Source organism: Dendrobates tinctorius, unplaced genomic scaffold (genome assembly GCF_039654945.1).
Source record: "Dendrobates tinctorius isolate UK_male_01 unplaced genomic scaffold, ASM3965494v1 ptg000103l, whole genome shotgun sequence".
Classification (NCBI taxonomy): Eukaryota; Metazoa; Chordata; class Amphibia; order Anura; family Dendrobatidae; genus Dendrobates; species Dendrobates tinctorius.
Window position 1 is genome coordinate 33,863,617 of NW_027361771.1, and position 22,722 is coordinate 33,886,338.

General features: G+C 46.6%; 1 protein-coding gene across 4 annotated transcripts in view; it reads right to left on the reverse strand.

The window, feature by feature from the left end:
- The window catches only part of LOC141100171 (uncharacterized), a 66,891-nt gene that overhangs the window by 35,044 nt on the left and 9,125 nt on the right, over positions 1-22,722 (reverse strand). For all 4 annotated transcript variants that reach the window (XM_073588458.1, XM_073588457.1, XM_073588455.1 and 1 more), the window contains exon 2: positions 8,344-9,211. In XM_073588458.1, the coding sequence (XP_073444559.1) occupies positions 8,344-9,190 (847 nt within the window). In that variant the 5' untranslated portion in view covers positions 9,191-9,211. The remainder of the gene's footprint in view (positions 1-8,343; positions 9,212-22,722) is intronic.

Below are 22,722 nucleotides of genomic sequence, written 5' to 3' on the forward strand. Positions count from 1 at the left end.
TAGCACAAGTTGGGCAAAATGTATGGGCACTGCAATGGCAGACTTGAAATTTTCACTCAGCAATATCCACTGCTGCTTGTTTCTGGAAAAAACCATGGAAGCAAAATAGTCACTACACCTATAGATAAATTTCCAAAGGAGTACAATTTCCAAAAAGGGGTCACTTGAGGGGGGATTCTGCTCCTTTGGCACTTAGAAGCTCTGTATATAGAGTCCGCAAACTATTCTAGGAAAAGCTGTGATCCAAAAGTCAAATAGCGCTCCTTCCCTCTCGAGTCTCACCATGTAACTAAGCAGTACTGTATAGCCACATATGGGGTATTCCCACATTCAGCAGAAATTGTGACAAATTTTGGTGCCATTTTTACCCATTTTACCTTACAAAAATGTAAAATCTGGGGCCAAAACCATTTTTTTATGGTAAAAAATGTAATTATTTTTTCTTTACAAACTAATGATATAAAGTTCTGTGATGTTAATATGATCACTGAACCCCTAAATCAGTAATGGCAAACCTTTCTGAGACCGAGTGCCCAAACTGCAACCTAAAACCCAATTATTTATGACGAAGTGCCAACACGTGCCAAATGCCCCATCATGATCCCCTTCATGCAGAAATATGCCCCATCATGATCCCCTTCATGCAGAAATATGCCCCATCATGATCTCCTTCATGCAGAAATATGCCCCATCATGATCCCCTTCTTGTAGTAATATGCCTCATCATGATCCCCTTCATGCAGAAATTTGCCCCATCATGATCCCCTTCTTGTAGAAATTGCCCATTCCACCACCTCCATCATTTCCTCCTGCCCATCACCCCATGTATTGTAAGGGTTCCAATGGATTGTGATGAATAAGAAAATGCTCACACAAGAATTGAATTACTAAATTGATTTACTTAAGTGTTATCAAATAATAAACAGTATAAAACTATAAATATATATGCATTAATCAGAAACAAGCATTATTCATACGTTACATTATTCAGATAGACGTCGACCAGCCATCCTCCAGGAGCCAAAAGAGACTGAGCAACATGTGTCCTGGTTCTTTTAAATGTCCAGCTAAAAGGTGTGTCCAGCCCCACCATGTGGGGAATGATGTCACAAGTCTATTGTGCATTGGCTATAAACACATCCCCTCAATACCTGTTTTAACCAGTATATAATACAGGAAGCTAGAGGGGGCCTCATGTGTGCCACATGGCAGAAATACAGCAAGCTGGAGGAGGGGCTTCGGAGCACAAGATAACATCCTTGGGAAAGTTAACACACCCAATCTAATTAGGGTAGTTGCCTTGAATATCAATGGTCCTTTGTTGATGGATAAACAAATGACCAGTAATTTACATTCCTTTATCTTAAGTAAGTTTCAGTGACCTTTTGCTTACCTCATCCCAGTGTATATTATATTAAACTGATTGAAACCATATAAAAATAACTCATTGTATACACCCCATCATTGCCTTCTCCCCATCACTGGCCCTCTCCCCATCACTCCCATCATTCCCTTCTCCCAATCACTCCCATCATTCCCCTCTACCCATCACTCCCATCATTAGCCATCTCCCCATCACTCCCCTCTCCCCATCACTCCCATCATTCCCCTCTCCCCATCATTCCCCTCTCTCCATCATTAGCCCTTTCCCCATCACTCTGTCATGATCCATGCTGGATCAGGACTGATAAAACACACAGGTAACCTTTTTTTTTTCCTAAGCTGTGCTTAAGTTTGGTTTTTGCCCCCGGTGGCCATTAGGATTATTGCACTGTGGTGTCTTTTGTTCTAAGTTTGCCCCCGGTGGTGGTGAGCGTCATTGCACTCTTGTTTCTTTAGTTAAGTGCACATGATTATAATGCAGGTGTAATTGCTTTGGCTCTGCTATAAAAGAGTCACAGGTGTTGCAATCAGTGTTGGTGACAGTGCTCATTTCAACCATCCTTGGTGGAGGAAGGAGCTGGACAGCGTTCCTTGTAGCACTGTCTTAGCCCTGGTGTGGAAGGAGTCATAGGGGATTTCCTTGTAGCTCTGACAGAGCTTGGTGGCAGCGATTCAGGAGGAGAGCTGCATTCTGGTGGTGGACTCTGTTGCCAGGAGCAAGAGCAACAGAGTAAAGCTAAGTGGTGTTTCCCTGTTTGTGTTTTTTCCTTAGTGTGTATTAGTACAGCGGTGGGGCCACTGCCTGCGCCACCCAGCTCCTGAGCAAAGGGATATGTGTAGGGTGTGCTAGGGCGACAGGTTCCTGATCGGCGCCCCGGTGCGGAAACGGCATAGGGAACGTTGGGAGCGTTAGGGACACTGACTCAGGGGAGTGCAGGAGGTCTCCACGTCCCCTTTCCCTATCGCAGGGCCCACCGTTGTAACTGTTTCCCCTTTCCCCGTGTCTTGTTGTTTTAGTTACCGGCCTGCGGGCCGTGTCAAACAGGACAGTATCACGTGCTGCGTCTTGTTGTTTTAGTTACCGGCCTGCTGGCCGCGTCACACAGGACGGGTCATCGTGACACACTCCCATCATTCCCCTCTCCCCATCACTCCCATCATTAGCCCTCTCATCATTCCCATCTCCCCATCACTCCCATCATTACCCTCTCCCCATCACTCCCATCATTAGCCCTCTCCCCATCACTCCCATCATTAGCCCTCTCCCCATCACTCCCATCATTCCCCTCTCCCCATCACTCCCATCATTAGCCCTCTCCCCATCACTCCCATCACTCTCATCATTAGTCCTCTCCTCATTACTCCCATCATTTCCCTCTCCCAATCACTCCCATCATTCCCCTCTCCCCATCACTCCCATCATTAGCCCTCTCCCCATCATTCCCCTCTCCCCATAATGCCCATAATTCCCCTCTCCCCATCACTCCCATCATTAGCACTCTCCCCATCACTCCCATCATTCCCCTGTCTCCATCACTCCCATCATTAGCCCTCTCCCCATCACTCCCATCATTCCCCTCTCCCCATCACTCCCATAATTCCCCTCTCCCCATCACTCCCATCATTCCCCTCTCCCCATCACTCCCATCATTAGCCCTCTCCCCATCACTCCCATCATTCCCCTCTCCCCATCACTCCCATCATTAGCCCTCTCCCCATCACTCCCATCATTCCCCTCTCCCCATCACTCCAATCATTCCCCTCTCCCATCACTCGCATCATTAGCCCTCTCCCCAACACTCCCATCATTAGCCCTCTCCCTATCACTCCCATCATTCCCCTCTCCCCATCACACCCATCATTAGCCCTCTCCCTATCACTCCCATCATTCCCCTCTCCCCATCACTCCCATCATTCCCCTCTCCCCATCACTCCCCTCTCCCCATTATTCCCCTCTCCCCATCACTCCCATCATTCCACTCTCCCCATCACTCCCCTCTCCCCATCACTCCCATCATTAGCCCTCTCCCCATCACTCCCATCATTCCCCTCTCCCCATCACTCCCATCATTCTCCTCTCCCCATCATTCCCCGCTCCCCATCACTCCCATCATTAGCCCTCTCCCCATCACTCCCATCATTCCCCTCTCCCCATCACTCCCCTCTCCCCATCACTCCCATCATTAGCCCTCTCCCCATCACTCCCATCATTCCCCTCTCCCCATTATTCCCCTCTCCCCATCACTCCCATCATTCCCCTCTCCCCATCAATCCCATCATTCCCCTCTGCCCATCACTCCCATCATTAGCCCTCTCCTTATCACTCCCATCATTCCCCTCTCCCCATCACTCCCATCATTAGCTGTCTCCCTATCACTCCCATCATTAGCCCTCTCCCCATCATTCCCCTCTCCCCATAATTCCCCTCTCCCCATCACTCCCATAATTCCCCTCTCCCCATCACTCCCATCATTAGCCCTCTCCATCACTCCCATCATTCCCCTCTCTCCATCACTCCCATCATTCCCCTCTCCCCATCACTCCCAACATTAGCCCTCTCATCACTCCCATCATTCCCCTCTCCCCATCACTCCCATCATTCCCCTCTCCCCATCACTCCCATCATTAGCCCTCTCCCCATCATTCCCATAATTCCCCTCTCCCCATCACTCCCATCATTCCCCTCTCCTCATCACTCGCATCATTAGCCCTCTCCCCATCACTCCCATCATCCCCCTCTCCCAATCACTCCCATCACTCCCCTCTCCCCATCATTCCCCTCTCCCCATCACTCCCATCATTAGCCCTCTCCCCATCATTCCCCTCTCCCCATCACTCATCATTAACCCTCTCCCCATCACTCCCATCATTCCCCTCTTCCCATCACTCCCCTCTCCCCATCACTCCCATCATTAGCCCTCTCCCCATCACTCCCCTCTCCCCATCATTCCCATCATTAGCCCACTCCCCTTTCCCCACCATTCCCCTCTCCCCATCACTCTCCCCATCACTCCCATCATTCCCCTCTCTCCATCACTCCCATCATTCCCCTCTCCCCATCACTACCATCATTCCCCTCTCCCCATCACTCCCATCATTCCCCTCTCCCCATCACACACACACCCCAGTGGCCACACACAGACACACACCAGGGACCATACACGGGCGCACACACACACACACACACCAGCGACCACACACACACACCAGCGGCCACACATGGCCACACACCCACCAGCGGCCACACCCACACCAGCGTCCACACATACACTCACACACCAGCGGCCACACTCACCTCTCTACGCGCCGGCAGCTTCCTTCCTTTCACACACTGAGCGGCGTGGCCGCGGCGGCATGGCATCATCATTCACCGGGCCGCTCAATAAGTGAGAGGAAGGAAGCTGCAGCTCTGGAGCAGTGAGGCGAGGCCGCGTGCCAGCTGAGAGGGCTCTGCGTGCCATAGGTTCGCCCTATATGAATTCATCAAGAAGAGTAGTTTGTAAAATTGGGTCTCTTATGGGAGTGTACTGCTATTCTGGCACCTCCGGGGCTCTGCCAGTGTGACATGGCACCCGCAAACCCTAACAGAAAAGCTGGCACTATAATAGTACTCAAAAGTAGTTTTCCTCCATATATGCAGTATCCGTGAATTCTGGAGAATTTGTGTAACAAATTGTACTGCTCATTTTCTCCTATTAGACCTTTTGAACATTAGAAATAGAGTACCAAAGCAACATTTTAGTGGGAAAAAAACGGTAATTTTTCAGTAACTCAGCCCAATATTATACAATTTTTTAAAATGACCTGAGGGTTAAAAATGCTCACTACTTCCCAAACTTAGTTACACCCTCCAGCATAGTGCGGTGATGGTTCCTAAGGCAGTCTTCACCAATCTGAACTCCCTGGCCATGTCCTTTATATGGGGGAGCTCTAGACCTAAGCTTATAACTATCCACATTACAGAAGTCTAGGTGTATGGGGAGAGCGACGCTGCCGGATTTTTTATTTGTGTTATCTAGCAGGACAGATTAAAGCTTTAAGTAAATGGATGCCGGATAATTATTTAAACACAAAAAGCACAGAATGACAAATGTTAAAAATACTCTGTAGTAAAAAAATATGACAGTAGTCAGCTAGTGCTAGTAGAAAGATGAGAACAAATACAGGGTATTTAGTCGATTTGTTTTTTGTAAAAAATGTATACTAAGCTACTCCACCTCGTCACGGTAACCCTTAACGGAGCAGTCCCTATCTAATGTATTTAAAACCTGAACATGTGAACAGTGTCTAAATGAGCAGAATTCAGACAGGCGCTTCCTGATGTGGGCACGTGGTGTAAGACAGCTCTTTATGTGCATGTCTCACAAGAGAGAGGCGGGAATCTCCCAAAGCTTGCATAAGCAAGGAAATAATGGAATAAAAACACATGTGACATGCACAAATGTGAACAGGTCGGTCGGACAGTGTTCACACCACCCAATGACTGAAACAAAAAGAAAGCACAAAATGACAAACGTGCAAAAATACTCTGTAGTAAAAAATCTAACCTGTTCATATATGTGCATGTCACATGTGTCTGAATCCTGCTCATTTAGGTACTGTTCACATGTTCAGGTTCATATGTTCATATATACATATGGTATGGGGACACTATGTTAGGATCTTTTTATGTGAGACACTTTTATTGGCTAGGAAGGTGTTGGTGCTACGTTGGATGGGAGGGTCACACCCCTCTCTTAGAGCCTGGATTGACCTGGTAAACTCGGTCATTCCATATGAGCGAACACTTTACCAAAATAGGGACTGTCTAGGGAAATTCGACAAAATCTGGGATAAATGGAAATCCTCTCATCTCACTATTTCCGGGAGCGGAGGCTCGGTATCATCATGACTGTTATAGTTGAAATGCATTGAGATATATTTATGGCATCACATAATATATTTTTTATTTGCTTTGCATTTTTTAATACTGTGTAATGTACTAGGCAGCATGTTAGGCATAGTTATAGTCTAGTAAGATTTGTAGTGTCGTGGTGATATGTACTTTCAAAGGATATAGAGCTTAAAGCACCTGTTCAATAATCTACTATTTAAGCAATAACTCATAGACCTGTGAAACTAAATTGTATAAACAATTTAATGTGTGAATTGCTATTCTCCCATAATTATTTTGACAAAATGCACTTGTATTATTTTGATGTATGCATAAGGGTACATGTTGTTTTCTTGTTTTTCTTGGTTAATAAACAAATTAAAAAAAAAAAATGCTCACTAAACCTCAAAATAAAATTCATTTAGGGTTTTAGTCCCCAAAAAGGGATCACTTGTGGGGGGTTTTCCACTTTTTAGACACATTAGGGAGTCGGAAAATGCAACATGGCGTCCGCTATCTATTCCAGCCAATTTTGCACTTCAAAAGTCAAGTGGCGGTCATTCCCTCCCGAGCCCTGCTATGCACCCAAACAGTAGTTTCCCCCCCACATATGGCGTATTGGTGTACTTAGGAGAAATTGCATAACAAAAGGTATCATCCATTTTTTTCTTGTTACCCTTGTAAAAATGAAAAATTTGGAGCTAAAAGAAACATAAAGCACATTGCTTTAATTCCTGTGAAGTACCTAAAGGGTTCATAAACTTCATGAATGTGGTGTTGAGCATACATATGAGAACGTCTTACAACTTTCGAGTCACAGACTTGTTATGTCAACGACATTTTCCTATACATTAAAATCAATAGTATCCAGACACATAACTCGCCAGTTATTTTACAGAAAGAGCTTTAAAGAGGTTGCAAACTACATTGTATAATGCCCCTACCGATTTAAACCTTGTAAAGTATTTTTTATATATTTCGCTGACATCTGTGCCTGTGAACGGCGCGATTGCTGGCCGCTCACTCGGCATCATGTGACCCCGGCTACAGCCTCCTCTGACATCCTGCACGCAACCTCCGATCCTCACAATATCTTCTTCTCTACTCCCATCTTCTCCTCTACCCACAATCGCATACAAAATTTTTCCTGTGAATCCCCACTACTCTGGAATGCTTTTCCTCAACATAATAAAACATAGACCCTTCCTGATTGACTGTGCTATTGGCGGTATTTCACCGCATGTCACAGACCAGTATCCAGAGGGCGCTTTCCCTCTGCCCTCTGCTTTCATTAGCCGCAAACGCGCTGGATATTGGGCTGTGACGTGCAGTGAAACACCACACACGGCCCAGTCAAATCAGGAAGGGTGGGAGACTGGGTCACACCCGGGAGAATGCAGGAGATCCGGAACTTGACGTGACATCAACAGATGTCAGCGGTGGCTGCAGCCGGGGTCATGGGATGGCAAGTGTGCGGGCAGTGTTAGTGCCGCTCACAGGGACAGATGGCAACGAGAGGTATTTACAAAAATACTTCTTTACAAGCTTTAAATTGGTGGGGGCATTATACAATGTAGTGGACAACATGAAAAAATCTTTCTCAAAAGTATTTACTATATAAGTAAAATGACTGTCATGTTGACATTTAACGGGGTTGTGCATGTTTCTCATGAAAGTTTGCAGTCACTCTATGTGACTGCAGACTTGTAAATCCTCACAATGAGGTACAGAGAATAGTTGGTCATGTGACCAAAAGTATGTGATATACATACTTCCAGCCACATTGCGACTGGACGTGTGGTGCCTCACTCACACTAGTGAATTGACAGAGGCCACACAAGTCTAGTCCGAATGTGACCGAAAGTATGCAAATCGCATACTTGCCATCACATGACAGCCCACTCTTGCTGCCAGTTCCGTAGAATCCTGACAGTGTGAGCACTGAGAAGGTTCTTGACAAACCTGCACAACCCCTTTATCCTTCATGATTCATAATTAAATTGTCGAGACAGGATTCAAAAACTAAAACTTTTCAATCCTTGAAAATGTCTTCCTCTGATAGATTCAGCTCTATCAGGAAAGTTTACCTGAATCTTTGAAAAGAGATGCACGTCCGCAAAGGTCAGAATCGTCAATGATTGATAGCTGGGGCAAATGATCTGAAACTTCCTCCAATTTTGCTTTGCAACTGTTGTCTTCAACAGAAATTTCCATGTCCTGCTGCGCCGTGGTTCGTTCCTCTATAATTGGAGATAGCGTTGCTGTCTGCTCAAGTAAGTTTGGTTCAGTAGTTTGGAATAAGATGCTTCTTGTAGGAGCGGATTTCTTCAAGGGTGAAGAAAATTCTTGGCTTTCAGAAGAATGTAATGTAGGTTTATCCCCAGTCAGTGTGGAGGTCAGTGCATGGATTCCCGGTACGCTGTTCCCTGTCCAGATTAATGTAGAATTTATCAGTGTGCTGTATGTTTGAGTGCTGAAGCTTCTAAATCCAGGTTTGGTCAAATCATCTTCATGACTGCTCAAATTTTCAGTCTCTGCCATTTCAATCAGACACAGTTTTTGAGCAGGTGACTCGAAAACTCGCTTTGTGCTTCGGTGACGATTTTTTTTTAAATTCTCTTCAATTATGGTTTCACCCTCGCTGACAGTGGGAAATATTGATGGTATGGCGTCAGGTTTTAATTTTATTCCATTATAATGGTAGTCGTAACAATCAGCTGAAAAATGGCCAGAGCAGATGACATATTTACTGGTTGCACGGCTATCCATTATTTTCTTTGATAATACGTGGATGTCATTAAATTTTTGTCCACTGCTCTCCAGCCATGATATTATTTTGCCAATATCATTTGGAAATTTGTGAAACATTATAGCTTGACTTTGGCCTTTGCGTCCGGATTTGTTACAACACTGGTTCACAATGCATGAAGGCATGTTTGCAATATTTTTTTTTCTCTGAAAAAAAATAAAACAGGAAAAATGTATTAAGTTATTTTTTAATTTAGTTTTATTAATCCGGCTATATATAATGCCTTCGATACTAGTTTTTAAGTGAATGACAGCTATAGTATGGTTTTGCAATTGACACTTAGTGGACATGGAAGCAAAGCTAAACAACCAAATTAAGTAACAAAACATAATAACATTGGTTCAGATATATCATAGCAGCTGGTCAAATGTTAGGAGTTAAATGCAGACTTAAAAGGAGTTGTCTGGGACTTTTAGATCAATATCAGGTTGATGAGGAGGGATTAAACCCACCACCCTGCCGATTAGCTGTTCCCAGTGCCGATTGGATGGGCCGAGTTGCAGAGCTGCACAGCATAGTTTAGGTGCATAGTGGCAGTGGCGGGGTACTGCACATCCGCCCCCTTTTTATACAAATAAGGGGCGGATGTACTGTACCTGGCTGTGGCCACTATTCAGGTGATGGAGCTGTGCAGCTCTGAAATTGGGCACATCAAGCTGGCAGCAGGGACAAATGATTAGCACCCCCACCAATCAGATATTGATAGCCTATCCCAAGGATAGACAATCAAGATCAACTAATGGACAAGTCCTTAAAAAGGGGTTGATCTTATGTACTTTTTTTTTCCAAAGAGAACCGATGATCAGGATTCTATACTCCCAAACAAATAGTATGTATGTGAAGCAGCTTTAATGTATCCATTTATTGTAGAAATCGGTTTTGTTCTAGAGGAATTCATAGATAAAATTATAAGTTATGGGTTGCAAGTGCAGCAAGGGTGGATCAATGCACTTGAAGGTTTCCTCTCTCGCTCCGTATTACACACCTGCCTACTGTGTCTGACTAATAGATCACTCTTTTTTCAGTGACCTCTCAGTCACACACAGGAGGCAGGCGCAGGTATAAAATAGGAAGAGAGGAAGGAGATCTGCAAGTGCATCACTGCCCCTCCCAGCTGCACTTGCAACTCAATAGTACAGAATTTCAAAGATGGACTTCTCTAAAATGGAAATAAATGATTTATTCAAGAAAGATATGTATTTAACCAGCATTAAAGCTGTTTTGCATACATGCCATTTGTTTGAGGTATAAAATCTTAATCTCAGATTCTCTTTACATGTACATGCATTTGTGGCTGTAAATCACTGTAATAACTGAATTGCAAAAGTAGTACCTTTTTCGCTTTAGAAGGCTATTTGGTTCCATGCATATTCAACTTAAACGGTCATATATTAGCTGAGAGGAGCTATGAAAATGAGTGATAAAAGAGACTGAAACTCTCCCATTGGCCATTCAGAATAATGCACTGATGGATTGTCAGTAAACCCATTCTGCAGCCAGCAATCCATAGTGCAGACTGAGCAAACATTGCAAAATGAGAGAGCGATGCAACGGATCCACAAAAAGAATTGACAAGCTGCTGAAAAAAAGCTGCTGCAAATCTGCGCAAATTTTTACGCAGCATTTGCACAGAAATACTTAATTTACCATTGAGTAACATTGGCAATACACTACACTGCGGATCTGATGCAATTCCACATCAACGTGTGCACATACCCTAATTGGTAGCACAGAGGTCATAAAGGAGGGATATTTGTAGACTTATTACCAATGCAGACTCACTAAAGTAAGAAGACACGGCTGCAATATGTCTCCTGCTTCTCGTTCTCACAACTGTCGTCTGTATATAGCGGGTGGTGTATAAGCAGATCCATAGTTCGGCTCTAGAACATTCTTCAGGTTTTACTGCTATGTACCACATAAGGGAATGCTTGTGAAAGATCTTGGAGGGGGAGACAAGTCATTCAGATAAGAATAACCTGTCACTCAATGACCACAGAAGAGTGGTGGGACCAAAAGGAGAGAAGCCAGAGACCCAGCCCCTGCACTTCTACCTTATTAGCACAAAAAATTGGACAAGTGATTTCACTTAAACAGAATCAATGTTTGATAAGCTAAAATATGGATTTATTTCTTATTACAGCCAGGTCAGTGGAGTTGGAGTCAGGGTCTACTTTGATGGAGTTGGAGTCGATATAAAATGGACTGACTCCAAAAATATATAATAAATTGGGTACAGTAGTTCAATGCAGAATGTGCTGTACATTTTTTGTTAAGAATTTGGGAAAGTTATGAAATGTCGGTTCTGTTCCTGATCTAAGGATCTCGGCTTTTAGTTCAACTGATTCTGTGCTGCAGTTTACGTATATGCTCAGTAGAGAGGCAGTGCTGTGGGGTCGGGGTATGTACATGCTCAGTAGTGAGGCAGTGCTGTGGGGTTGGGGTATGTACATGCTCAGTAGTGAGGCAGTGCTGTGGGGTCGGGTATGTACATGCTCAGTAGTGAGGCAGTGCTGTGGGGTCAGGGTATGTACATGCTCAGTAGTGAGGCAGTGCTGTGGGGTTGGGGTATGTACATGCTCAGTAGTGAGGCAGTGCTGTGTGGTCGGGGTATTTACATGCTCAGTAGTGAGGCAGTGCTGTGGGGTCGGGGTATGTACATGCTCACTAGTGAGGCAGTGCTGTGGGGTCAGGGTATGTACATGCTCAGTAGTGAGGCAGAGCTGTGGGGTTGGGGTATGTACATGCTCAGTAGTGAGGCAGTGCTGTGGGGTCGGGGTATGTACATGCTCAGTAGTGAGGCAGAGCTGTGGGGTTGGGGTATGTATATGCTCAGTAGTGAGGCAGTGCTGTGGGGTCAGGGTATGTACATGCTCAGTAGTGAGACTGCTGTGGGGTCAGGGTATATACATGCTCAGTAGTGAGACAGTGCTGTGGGGTCGGGGTATGTACATGCTCAGTAATGAGGCAGTGCTGTGTGGTCGGGGTATGTACATGCTCAGTAGTGAGGCAGAGCTGTGGGGTTGGGGTATGTACATGCTCAGTAGTGAGGCAGTGCTGTGGGGTCAGGGTATGTACATGCTCAGTAGTGAGGCAGAGCTGTGGGGTTGGGGTATGTATATGCTCAGTAGTGAGGCAGTGCTGTGGGGTCAGGGTATGTACATGCTCAGTAGTGAGACTGCTGTGGGGTCAGGGTATATACATGCTCAGTAGTGAGACAGTGCTGTGGGGTTGGGGTATGTACATGCTCAGTAGTGAGGCAGTGCTGTGGGGTCGGGTATGTACATGCTCAGTAGTGAGGCAGAGCTGTGGGGTTGGGGTATGTATATGCTCAGTAGTGAGGCAGTGCTGTGGGGTCAGGGTATGTACATGCTCAGTAGTGAGACTGCTGTGGGGTCAGGGTATATACATGCTCAGTAGTGAGACAGTGCTGTGGGGTTGGGGTATGTACATGCTCAGTAATGAGGCAGAGCTGTGGGGTTGGGGTATGTACATGCTCAGTAGTGAGGCAGTGCTGTGGGGTCAGGGTATGTACATGCTCAGTAGTGAGGCAGAGCTGTGGGAGTCGGGGCATGTACATGCTCAGTAGCGAGGCAGTCCTGTGGGGTCGGGGTATGTACATGCTCAGTAGTGAGACTGCTGTGGGGTCGGGGTATGTACATGCTCAGTAGTGAGACTGCTGTGGGGTCAGGGTATATACATGCTCAGTAGTGAGGCAGTGCTGTGTATATGCTCAGTAGCGAGGCAATGCTGTGGGGTCGGGTATGCACATGCTCAGTAGTGAGGCAGAGCTGTGGGGTCGGGGTATGTACATTCTCAGTAGTGAGGCAGTGCTGTGGGGTCGGGGTATGTACATGCTCAGTAGTGAGGCAGTGCTGTGGGGTCGGGGTATGTACATGCTCAGTAGTGAGGTAGTGCTGTGGGGTCGGGGTATGTACATGCTCAGTAGTGAGGCAGTGCTGTGAGGTCGGGGCATGTACATGCTCAGTAGTGAGGCAGTGCTGTTGGTTCAGGGTATGTACATGCTCAGTAGTGAGGCAGTGCAGTGGGGTCGGGATATGTACATGCTCAGTAATGAGGCAGTGCTGTGGGGTCGGGATATGTACATGCTCAGTAGTGAGGCAGTGCTGTGGGTTCGGGGCGTGTACATGCTCAGTAGTGAGGCAGTGCTGTGGCGTCAGGGTATGTATTGTACAAGCTCAGTAGTGAGGCACTGCTGTGGGGTCGGGTATGTACATGCTCAGTAGTGAGGCAGTGCTGTGGGGTCGGGGTATGTACATGCTCAGTAGTGAGGCGGTGCTGTGGGGTCAGGATATGTACATGCTCAGTAGTGAGGCAGTGCTGTGGGGTCGGGGTATGTACATGCTCAGTAGTGAGGCAGTGCTGTGGGGTCGGGGTTTGTACATGCTCAGTAGTGAGGCATTGCTGTGGGGTAGGGGTATGTACATGCTCAGTAGTGAGGCGGTGCTGTGGGGTCGGGGTATGTACATACTCAGTAGTGAGGCAGTGCTGTGGGGTCGGGGTATGTACATGCTCAGTAGTGAGGCAGTGCTGTGGGGTCGGGGTATGTACATGCTCAGTAGTGAGGCAGTGCTGTGGGGTTGGGGTATGTACATGCTCAGTAGTGAGGCGGTGCTGTGGGGTCGGGGTATGTACATGCTCAGTAGTGAGGCAGTGCTGTGGGGTCGGGGTATGTACATGCTCAGTAGTGAGGCAGTGCTGTGGGGTCGGGGTATGTACATGCTCAGTAGTGAGGCAGTGCTGTGTGTACATGCTCAGTAGTGAGGCAGTGCTGTGAAGTCGGAGTATGTACATGCTCAGTAGCGAGGCAGTGCTGTGGGGTCAGGGTATGTACATGCTCAGTAGTGAGGCAGAGCTGTGGGGTCGGGGTATGTACATGCTCAGTAGTGAGGCAGTGCTGTGTGTACATGCTCAGTAGTGAGGCAGTGCTGTGAAGTTGGAGTATGTACATGCTCAGTAGCGAGGCAGTGCTGTGGGGTCAGGGTATGTACATGCTCAGTAGTGAGGCAGTGCTGTGGGGTCGGGGTACGTACATGCTCAGTAGTGAGGCAGTGCTGTGGGGTCAGGATATGTACATGCTCAGAAGTGAGGCAGTGCTGTGGGGTCGGGTTATGTACATGCTCTTTAGTGAGGCAGAGCTGTGGGGTCGGGGTATGTACATGCTCAGTAGCGAGGCAGTGCTGTGTGTACATGCTCAGTAGTGAGGCAGTGCTGTGAAGTCGGAGTATGTACATGCTCAGTAGCGAGGCAGTGCTGTGGGGTCAGGGTATGTACATGCTCAGTAGTGAGGCAGTGCTGTGGGGTCGGGATATGTACATGCTCAGTAGTGAGGCAGTGCTGTGGGTTCGGGGCATGTACATGCTCAGTAGTGAGGCAGTGCTGTGGCGTCAGGGTATGTATTGTACAAGCTCAGTAGTGAGGCACTGCTGTGGGGTCGGGGTATGTACATGCTCAGTAGTGAGGCAGTGCTGTGGGGTCGGGGTATGTACATGCTCAGTAGTGAGGCAGTGCTGTGGGGTCAGGATATGTACATGCTCAGTAGTGAGGCAGTGCTGTGGGGTCGGGGTTTGTACATGCTCAGTAGTGAGGCATTGCTGTGGGGTAGGGGTATGTACATGCTCAGTAGTGAGGCGGTGCTGTGGAGTCGGGGTATGTACATGCTCAGTAGTGAGGCAGTGCTGTGGGGTCGGGGTATGTACATGCTCAGTAGTGAGGCAGTGCTGTGGGGTCGGGGCATGTACATGCTCAGTAGTGAGGCAGTGCTGTGGGGTTGGGGTATGTACATGCTCAGTAGTGAGACGGTGCTGTGGGGTCGGGGTATGTACATGCTCAGTAGTGAGGCAGTGCTGTGGGGTCGGGGTATGTACATGCTCAGTAGTGAGGCAGTGCTGTGGGGTCGGGGTATGTACATGCTCAGTAGTGAGGCAGTGCTGTGGGGTTGGGGTATGTACATGCTCAGTAGTGAGGCGGTGCTGTGGGGTCAGGGTATGTACATGCTCAGTAGTGAGGCAGTGCTGTGTGTACATGCTCAGTAGTGAGGCAGTGCTGTGAAGTCGGAGTATGTACATGCTCAGTAGCGAGGCAGTGCTGTGGGGTCAGGGTATGTACATGCTCAGTAGTGAGGCAGAGCTGTGGGGTCGGGGTATGTACATGCTCAGTAGTGAGGCAGAGCTGTGGGGTCGGGGTATGTACATGCTCAGTAGTGAGGCAGTGCTGTGGGGTCGGGGTATGTACATGCTCAGTAGTGAGGCAGTGCTGTGGGGTCAGGATATGTACATGCTCAGAAGTGAGGCAGTGCTGTGGGGTCGGGTTATGTACATGCTCTTTAGTGAGGCAGAGCTGTGGGGTCGGGGTATGTACATGCTCAGTAGCGAGGCAGTGCTGTGTGTACATGCTCAGTAGTGAGGCAGTGCTGTGAAGTCGGAGTATGTACATGCTCAGTAGCGAGGCAATGCTGTGGGGTCAGGGTATGTACATGCTCAGTAGTGAGGCAGTGCTGTGGGGTCGGGGTATGTACATGCTCAGTAGTGAGGCAGTGCTGTGGGGTCAGGATATGTACATGCTCAGAAGTGAGGCAGTGCTGTGGGGTCGGGTTATGTACATGCTCTTTAGTGAGGCAGAGCTGTGGGGTCGGGGTATGTACATGCTCAGTAGCGAGGCAGTGCTGTGTGTACATGCTCAGTAGTGAGGCAGTGCTGTGAAGTCGGAGTATGTACATGCTCAGTAGCGAGGCAGTGCTGTGGGGTCAGGGAATGTACATGCTCAGTAGTGAGGCAGTGCTGTGGGGTCGGGGTATGTACATGCTCAGTAGTGAGGCAGTGCTGTGGGGTCGGAGTATGTACATGCTCAGTAGCGAGGCAGTGCTGTGGGGTCGGGGTATGTACATGCTCAGTAGTGAGGCAGTGCTGTGGGGTCTGGGTATGTACATGCTCAGTAGTGAGGCAGTGCTGTGGGGTCGGGGTATGTACATGCTCAGTAGTGAGGCAGTGCTGTGGGGTCGGGGTATGTACATGCTCAGTAGTGAGGCAGTGCTGTGGGGTCAGGGTATGTACATGCTCAGTAGTGAGGCAGTGCTGTGGGGTCGGGGTATGTACATGCTCAGTAGTGAGGCAATGCTGTGGGGTCAGGATATGTACATGCTCAGCAGTGAGGCAGTGCTGTGGGGTTGAAGTATGTACAGTGGGGAAAATAATTATTTGATCCCTTGCTGATTTTGTAAGTTTGCCCACTGACAGAGACATGAACAGTCTATAATTTAAACATTGAGAGATAGAATATCAAAAATAAAATCCAGAAAATCACATTGTATAAATGATATAAATTTATTTGCATTTTGCAGTGAGAAATACGGTAAGTATTTGATACCTCTGGCAAACAAGACTTAATATTTATAATATGATAAAACTCACAGAAATAACATGGGTGCTGTATGATTGTGCAGATATAAATGCACATAATAAGGGAACTTGTCATAAGAGAAATTTCCCTAAACTGTCATAGAGATAAATCTCATAGAAGAGAAATAAAACATTCCTTTAAGTGATTTAGTGCTTACCCATAATGAAAGTAGCAGGATGCCTGGGAGCCCGACACACTCCCTTTGACGTACGTTTCGCGTTTGCTTTATCAAAAAGGGACTTAATATTTAGTGGTAAAACCCTTGTTGGCAAGCACAGCAGTCAGACGTTTTTTGTAGTTGATGATAAGGGTTGCGCACATGTCAGGAGGAATTTTGGTCCACTCCTCTTTGCAGATCATCTCTAAGGGTATGTGCACACTTTGCAGTTTCTGCTGCGCTTCCGCAGCGGTTTTGGCTCTGCAGAAACGCAGCAGATTCTGCTGCGTTGTACAGTACCTTTATTTCCTATGGAAATAAAAAAAAGCTGTGCACATGTGTCAATTGTTTGGTGCAGAAACGCTGCAGTTTTACACCTCATCGATTATGAGGTGTAAAACCGCAGGGCAAAACCGCAGATAAACCGCAGGACTCTGTCCTGCGGATTTACCTGCGGTTTTCTCTACAGTATCCGCAGAGCCAAAAAAATACGTGTGCACATACCCTAAGGCTGGTTTCATATTTGCGTCTGTGTGCGCAGCGTTTCATCCGCATAGATCCGCATGCGTCATGTGTACCTACCTTTAACATAGTGTACGCAGGGGCATGTGCTTGCATCAGCTTGCATGCATCTGCGTACGCATGTGTCGTTTTTCGGTGTGCGGAGGGGTCCGGCGAACGCAACATGTTGCATTTTTGGAAGTGGCAAAAATCAGTCATATATGCGCAGTCATGCGTATGCGGATCAGTGCGTCAAAAAACGCATTGCTGTCTATGGGAACGCATGCATACGCAAGGACATGTGCACACATGCATTCTTCAAAATGTAAATAGAAATCCCATGAGACACGCCCATTTTTATTTGATGTCATATCGAACGCATGCGCATAAACAATGCAAACACATGCAAAAACGCATACAAACGCAGCTTTTTTTTGCGTCATGAGTAAGATGATGCGGATAAAAACCGCTGCGTAAACATGCGTTTGCGGATGATACGCTGCGGACTCAAACGGTAATGTGAACCTAGCCTAAATCATTATGATTTTGAGACTGTCGCTTGGCAACTCTGAGCTTCAACCCCCTCCATAAGTTTTCTATGGGATTAAGGTCTGGAGACTGGCTAGGCCACTCTGTGACCTTAAAGGGAATCTGTCACCCTTTTTTTTTGCCTTCAGCTGCCGGCATTGACATCAGGGGCTTATCTACACCATTCTGTAATGCTGTAGATAAGCCTCCGATGTAACCTGAAAGAGAAGAAAAACACGTTATATTATACTTACCAGGGTGGGCGGTCCGGTCCGATGGGTGTTGCGGTCCGGTCCGACGCCTCCCTTCTTCATGCGATGACGTCCTCTTCTTCCCGTCCTGTTATGGCGCAGGCGCACTTCTCTACCCTGATGAGGGCAGAGCAGAATTCTGCAATGCGCAGGCGCCAGACCTCTCCCGATACCTGCGCACTTCAGGTCTCTGCTCTGCCCTCAATAGGGCAGAGCAGTGCGCTTGCGCCGGAGCCATTACAGGACGAGAAGAAGAAGATGTTCTCGCATGAAGAAGGGAGGCGCCGGACCGGACCGCAATACCCATCGGACCAGACCGCCCACCCCGGTGAGTATAATCTAACTCTTTTTCTTATCTTTCAGATTACATCGGAGGCTTATCTACAGCATTACAGAATGCTGTAGATAAGCTCCTGATGTCAATGTCGGCAGCTGAAAGGCAAAAAAAAGGGTGACAGATTCCCTTTAATGTGCCTCTTTTTGAGCCACTCCTTTGTTGCTTTGGATGTATGTTTTGGATCATTGTCTTGCTGGAAGACCCAGCCCCGACCCATTTTTAATGTCCTGGCGGAATGAAGGAGGTTGTCACTCAGGATTTTACGGTACATGGTTCCATCCATTCTCCCATTGATGCGGTGAAGTAGTCCTGTGCCCTTAGCAGAGAAACACCCCAAAACATAATGATTCTATCTCCATGCTTGACAGTGGGGACGGTGTTCTGTGGGTCATAGGCAGCATTTCTCGTCCTACAAACACGGCGAGTTAATTCCAAAGAGCTCAATTTTTTTTCTCATCTGACCACAGCTCCTTCTCCCAATCGCTCACAGAATCATCCAGGTGTTCATTGGCAAACTTCAGACAGGCCTGCACATGTGCTTTCTTGAGCAGGGGGACCTTGCGGGCACTGCAGGATTGTAAACCTTTACAGTGTAATGTGTTACCAATGGTTTTCTTGGTGACTGTGGTTCCAGCTGCCTTGAGATTATTAACAAGTTCCCCCAGTGTAGTTTTAGGCTGATCTCTCACCTTCCTTATGATTAAGGATACCCCACAAGGTGAGATTTTGCATGGTGCCCCAGATCGATGTCGACTGACAGTCATTTTGTATTTCTTCCATTTTCTTACTATTGCACCAACAGTTGTCTCCTTCTCACCCAGCATCTTACTTATGATTTTGAAGACCATTCCAGCTTTGTGCAGGTCTATTATCTTGTCCCCGACATCCTTATAGAGCTCTTTGGTCTTGCCCATGTTGTAGATGTTAAGGACCTGTCACACTAAGCGATATCTCTAGCAATATCGCTATAACTTGTGACGTTATAGCGATATCGCTGTGTCTGATACTTACCTACGACCCACTCCCCCACTGGTTATCGCTGATCGCGCAAGAACGTCCTGGACTGTTTCTCGTCGTCAGCTTCCTGCGGCGCTTCCTGTGGAGAGGCGAGCGACGAGCGTGGAGCCGGGCCGGAGGACGCAGGATCACATAGTGTGACAGGTAAGTAGCGACCCCCCGTCCCCAGCGATGTCGCTGGTGAGATCTGCCTGTGTGGCAGCTCACTAGCGACCACTTAGCGATGCACCAGCGATCCTGACCGTGTCATATCGCTGGTTGGGATCGCTGGTGCATCGCTAAGTGTGACAGTACCTTTAGAGTCTGACTGATTAATTGAATCTGTGGACAGGAGTCTTTTATAAAGGTGACCATGTAAGACAGCTGTCTTTAATGCAGGTGACAAGTTGATTAGGAGCATCTAACTGGTCTCTAGGAGCCAGACATCTTAATGGTTGGTAGGGGATCAAATACTTATTTTTCACTGCAAAATGAAAGTAAATTTATATAATTTATACAATCTGGTTTTCTGGGTTATATTTTTGATATTCTATCTATCAATGTTAACATTGACCTACCCTTAAAATTATAGACTGTTCATGTCTTTGTCAGTGGGCAAACTTACAAAATCAGTAAGGGATCAAATACTTATTTCCCCCACTGTACATGCTCAGTAGTGAAGCAGTGCTGTGGGGTCGGAGTCATGGAGTCGACAGTCAGGAAAATAGAGGAGTCGGAGTCAAGAGATGGAGGTTTGGCTTACTGACCCCAGCGCCCTGATTACAGCAACCTAACACAGGTTATATCAGTTTGGGGTACAAAAACCTACTGACAGGTTCCTTTTAAAGGGAACCTGTCACCAGTTTTGTCTCATATGAGATAAGACCAGCACCTCTCAGCAATGATACAAAGCAGCATATTGGAATGCTGTATATGTATACAATTTCAATAGGCTATCCTACTAATAACTAACAGTCTCCCTTATACGACTGAGTATCAAGAGATCACTGTAAATTACTAGAAGGATAGCCTACTGAAATTGTATACATACAAACAACATGGATTTCAATGAATATAATGCAAGTTATATTGAGTTATCCCACAAGCCCTTACATCATTCTGCTCAGCTTCTTCTTCTCTACACCATGCTGTCCTCAGAACAAACTGCAGGTACAATATGACAGGTTCCCGTTGTATCAAATTTTGGAAAGGATAAACTAATACTAAAAAGTTTAATGTTGCACCTGGGTGAATGTCAAGTCTCTATTGTGCTGAATTGCAAAGTTAGACCTCTACCAATCACACACTGATGAACTGTCAACGTTTATATCCTGAAGAACAGAAATATATAAAGCTATATATATAATTGTCTTATCATGTCTGTCTGTAACCGAAATCCTGCATCGCTGATTGGTTGTGGCGGATAGGCCGTGTCCAATCAGCGACAGTCGCTTAGTCGTCGCGGCAACATGGCCGCATCACTTATTGTACAAGCACATTACAGTCATTAAAGGCATCACTGCTGCGTCGCTCATTACACAGGCACAGTCCTATACATATACAATACATTAGGTAAGAGCAGAACAGTGACTGCAGCTCTGGGTATAACAGGAGTACATTAGGAAACAGCAGAACAGTGACTGCAGATCTGGGTGTAACTTGCATACAATACATTAGGTAAGAGCAGAAAAGTGACTGCAGCTCTGGGTGTAACTAGAGTACAGTACATTAGGTAAGAGCTGAACAGTGACTGCAGCTCTGGGTGTAACTTTTGTACAATACATTAGGTAAGAGCAGAAAAGTGACTGCAGCTCTGGGTGTAACTGGAGTACAGTACATTAGGTAAGAGCAGAATGGTGACTGCAGCTCTGGGTGTATCTGGACTACAATACATTAGGTAAAAGCAGAACAGTGACTGCAGCTCTGGGAGTAACTGGAGTACAATACATTAGGTAACAGCAGAACAGAGACTGCAGCTCTGGGTGTAACAGGAGTACATTAGGTAACAGCAGAACAGTGACTGCAAATCTGGGAGTAACTGGAGTACAATACATTAGGTAACAGCAGAATAGTGACTGCAGATCTGGGTGTAACTGGAGTACACTACATTAGGTAACAGCAGTACAGTGAGTGCAGCTCTGGGTGTAACAGGAGTACATTAGGTAACAGGAGAACAGTGACTGGGTGTAACTGGAGTACAATACATTAGGTAACAGCAGAACAGTGACAGCAGCTCCTGGTGTAACAGGAGTATAATACACTAGATGGTGGCCCGATTCTAATGCATCGGGTATTTTAGAGTCTCTGTTAAAATAAAAAATAGTTATATACTCACCTTCCGACAGCCCCCGGACCCTGTCCCTCCTCTCACCACACGCCTGGCATCTTCCGGTTCCAGTAATGCTTAGCAAGAAGGGCCAGAGATGACGTCAGTCTCGCAAGAGCGTGACGTCATCAGCGGTGTTTCGCGCAAAGCATTACTGGAACCGGAAGATGCCGATAGCATGGAGAGGAGAGAAAGAGTCCGGGGGCCGTCGGAAGATGAGTATATAACTATTTTTTATTTTAACAGAGACTCTAGAATACCCGATGCGACAGAATTGGGCCACCATCTAGTGTATATATATATATATATATATATATATATATATATATATATATATATATATATATATATATACACAGTGCCTACAAGTAGTATTCAACCCCCTGCAGATTTAGCAGGTTTGATAAGATGCAAATAAGTTAGAGCCTTCAAACTTCACACAAGAGCAGGATTTATTAACAGATGCATAAATCTTACAAACCAAAAAGTTATGTTGCTCAGTTAAATTTTAATAAATTTTAAACATACAAGTGTGGGTCAATTATTATTCAACCCCTAGGTTTAATATTTTGTGGAATAACCCTTGTTTGCAATTACAGCTAATAATCGTCTTTTATAAGACCTGATCAGGCCGGCACAGGTCTCTGGAGTTATCTTGGCCCACTCCTCCATGCAGATCTTCTCCAAGTTATCTAGGTTCTTTGGGTGTCTCATGTGGACTTTAATCTTGAGCTCCTTCCACAAGTTTTCAATTGGGTTAAGGTCAGGAGACTGACTAGGCCACTCCAACACCTTGATTTTTTTCCTCTTGAACCAGGCCTTGGTTTTCTTGGCTGTGTGCTTTGGGTCGTTGTCTTGTTGAAAGATGAAATGACGACCCATCTTAAGATCCTTGATGGAGGTGCGGAGGTTCTTGGCCAAAATCTCCAGGTAGGCCGTGCTATCCATCTTCCCATGGATGCGGACCAGATGGCCAGGCCCCTTGGCTGAGAAACAGCCCCACAGCATGATGCTGCCACCACCATGCTTGACTGTAGGGATGGTATTCTTGGGGTCGTATGCAGTGCCATCCAGTCTCCAAACGTCACGTGTGTGGTTGGCACCAAAGATCTCGATCTTGGTCTCATCAGACCAGAGAACCT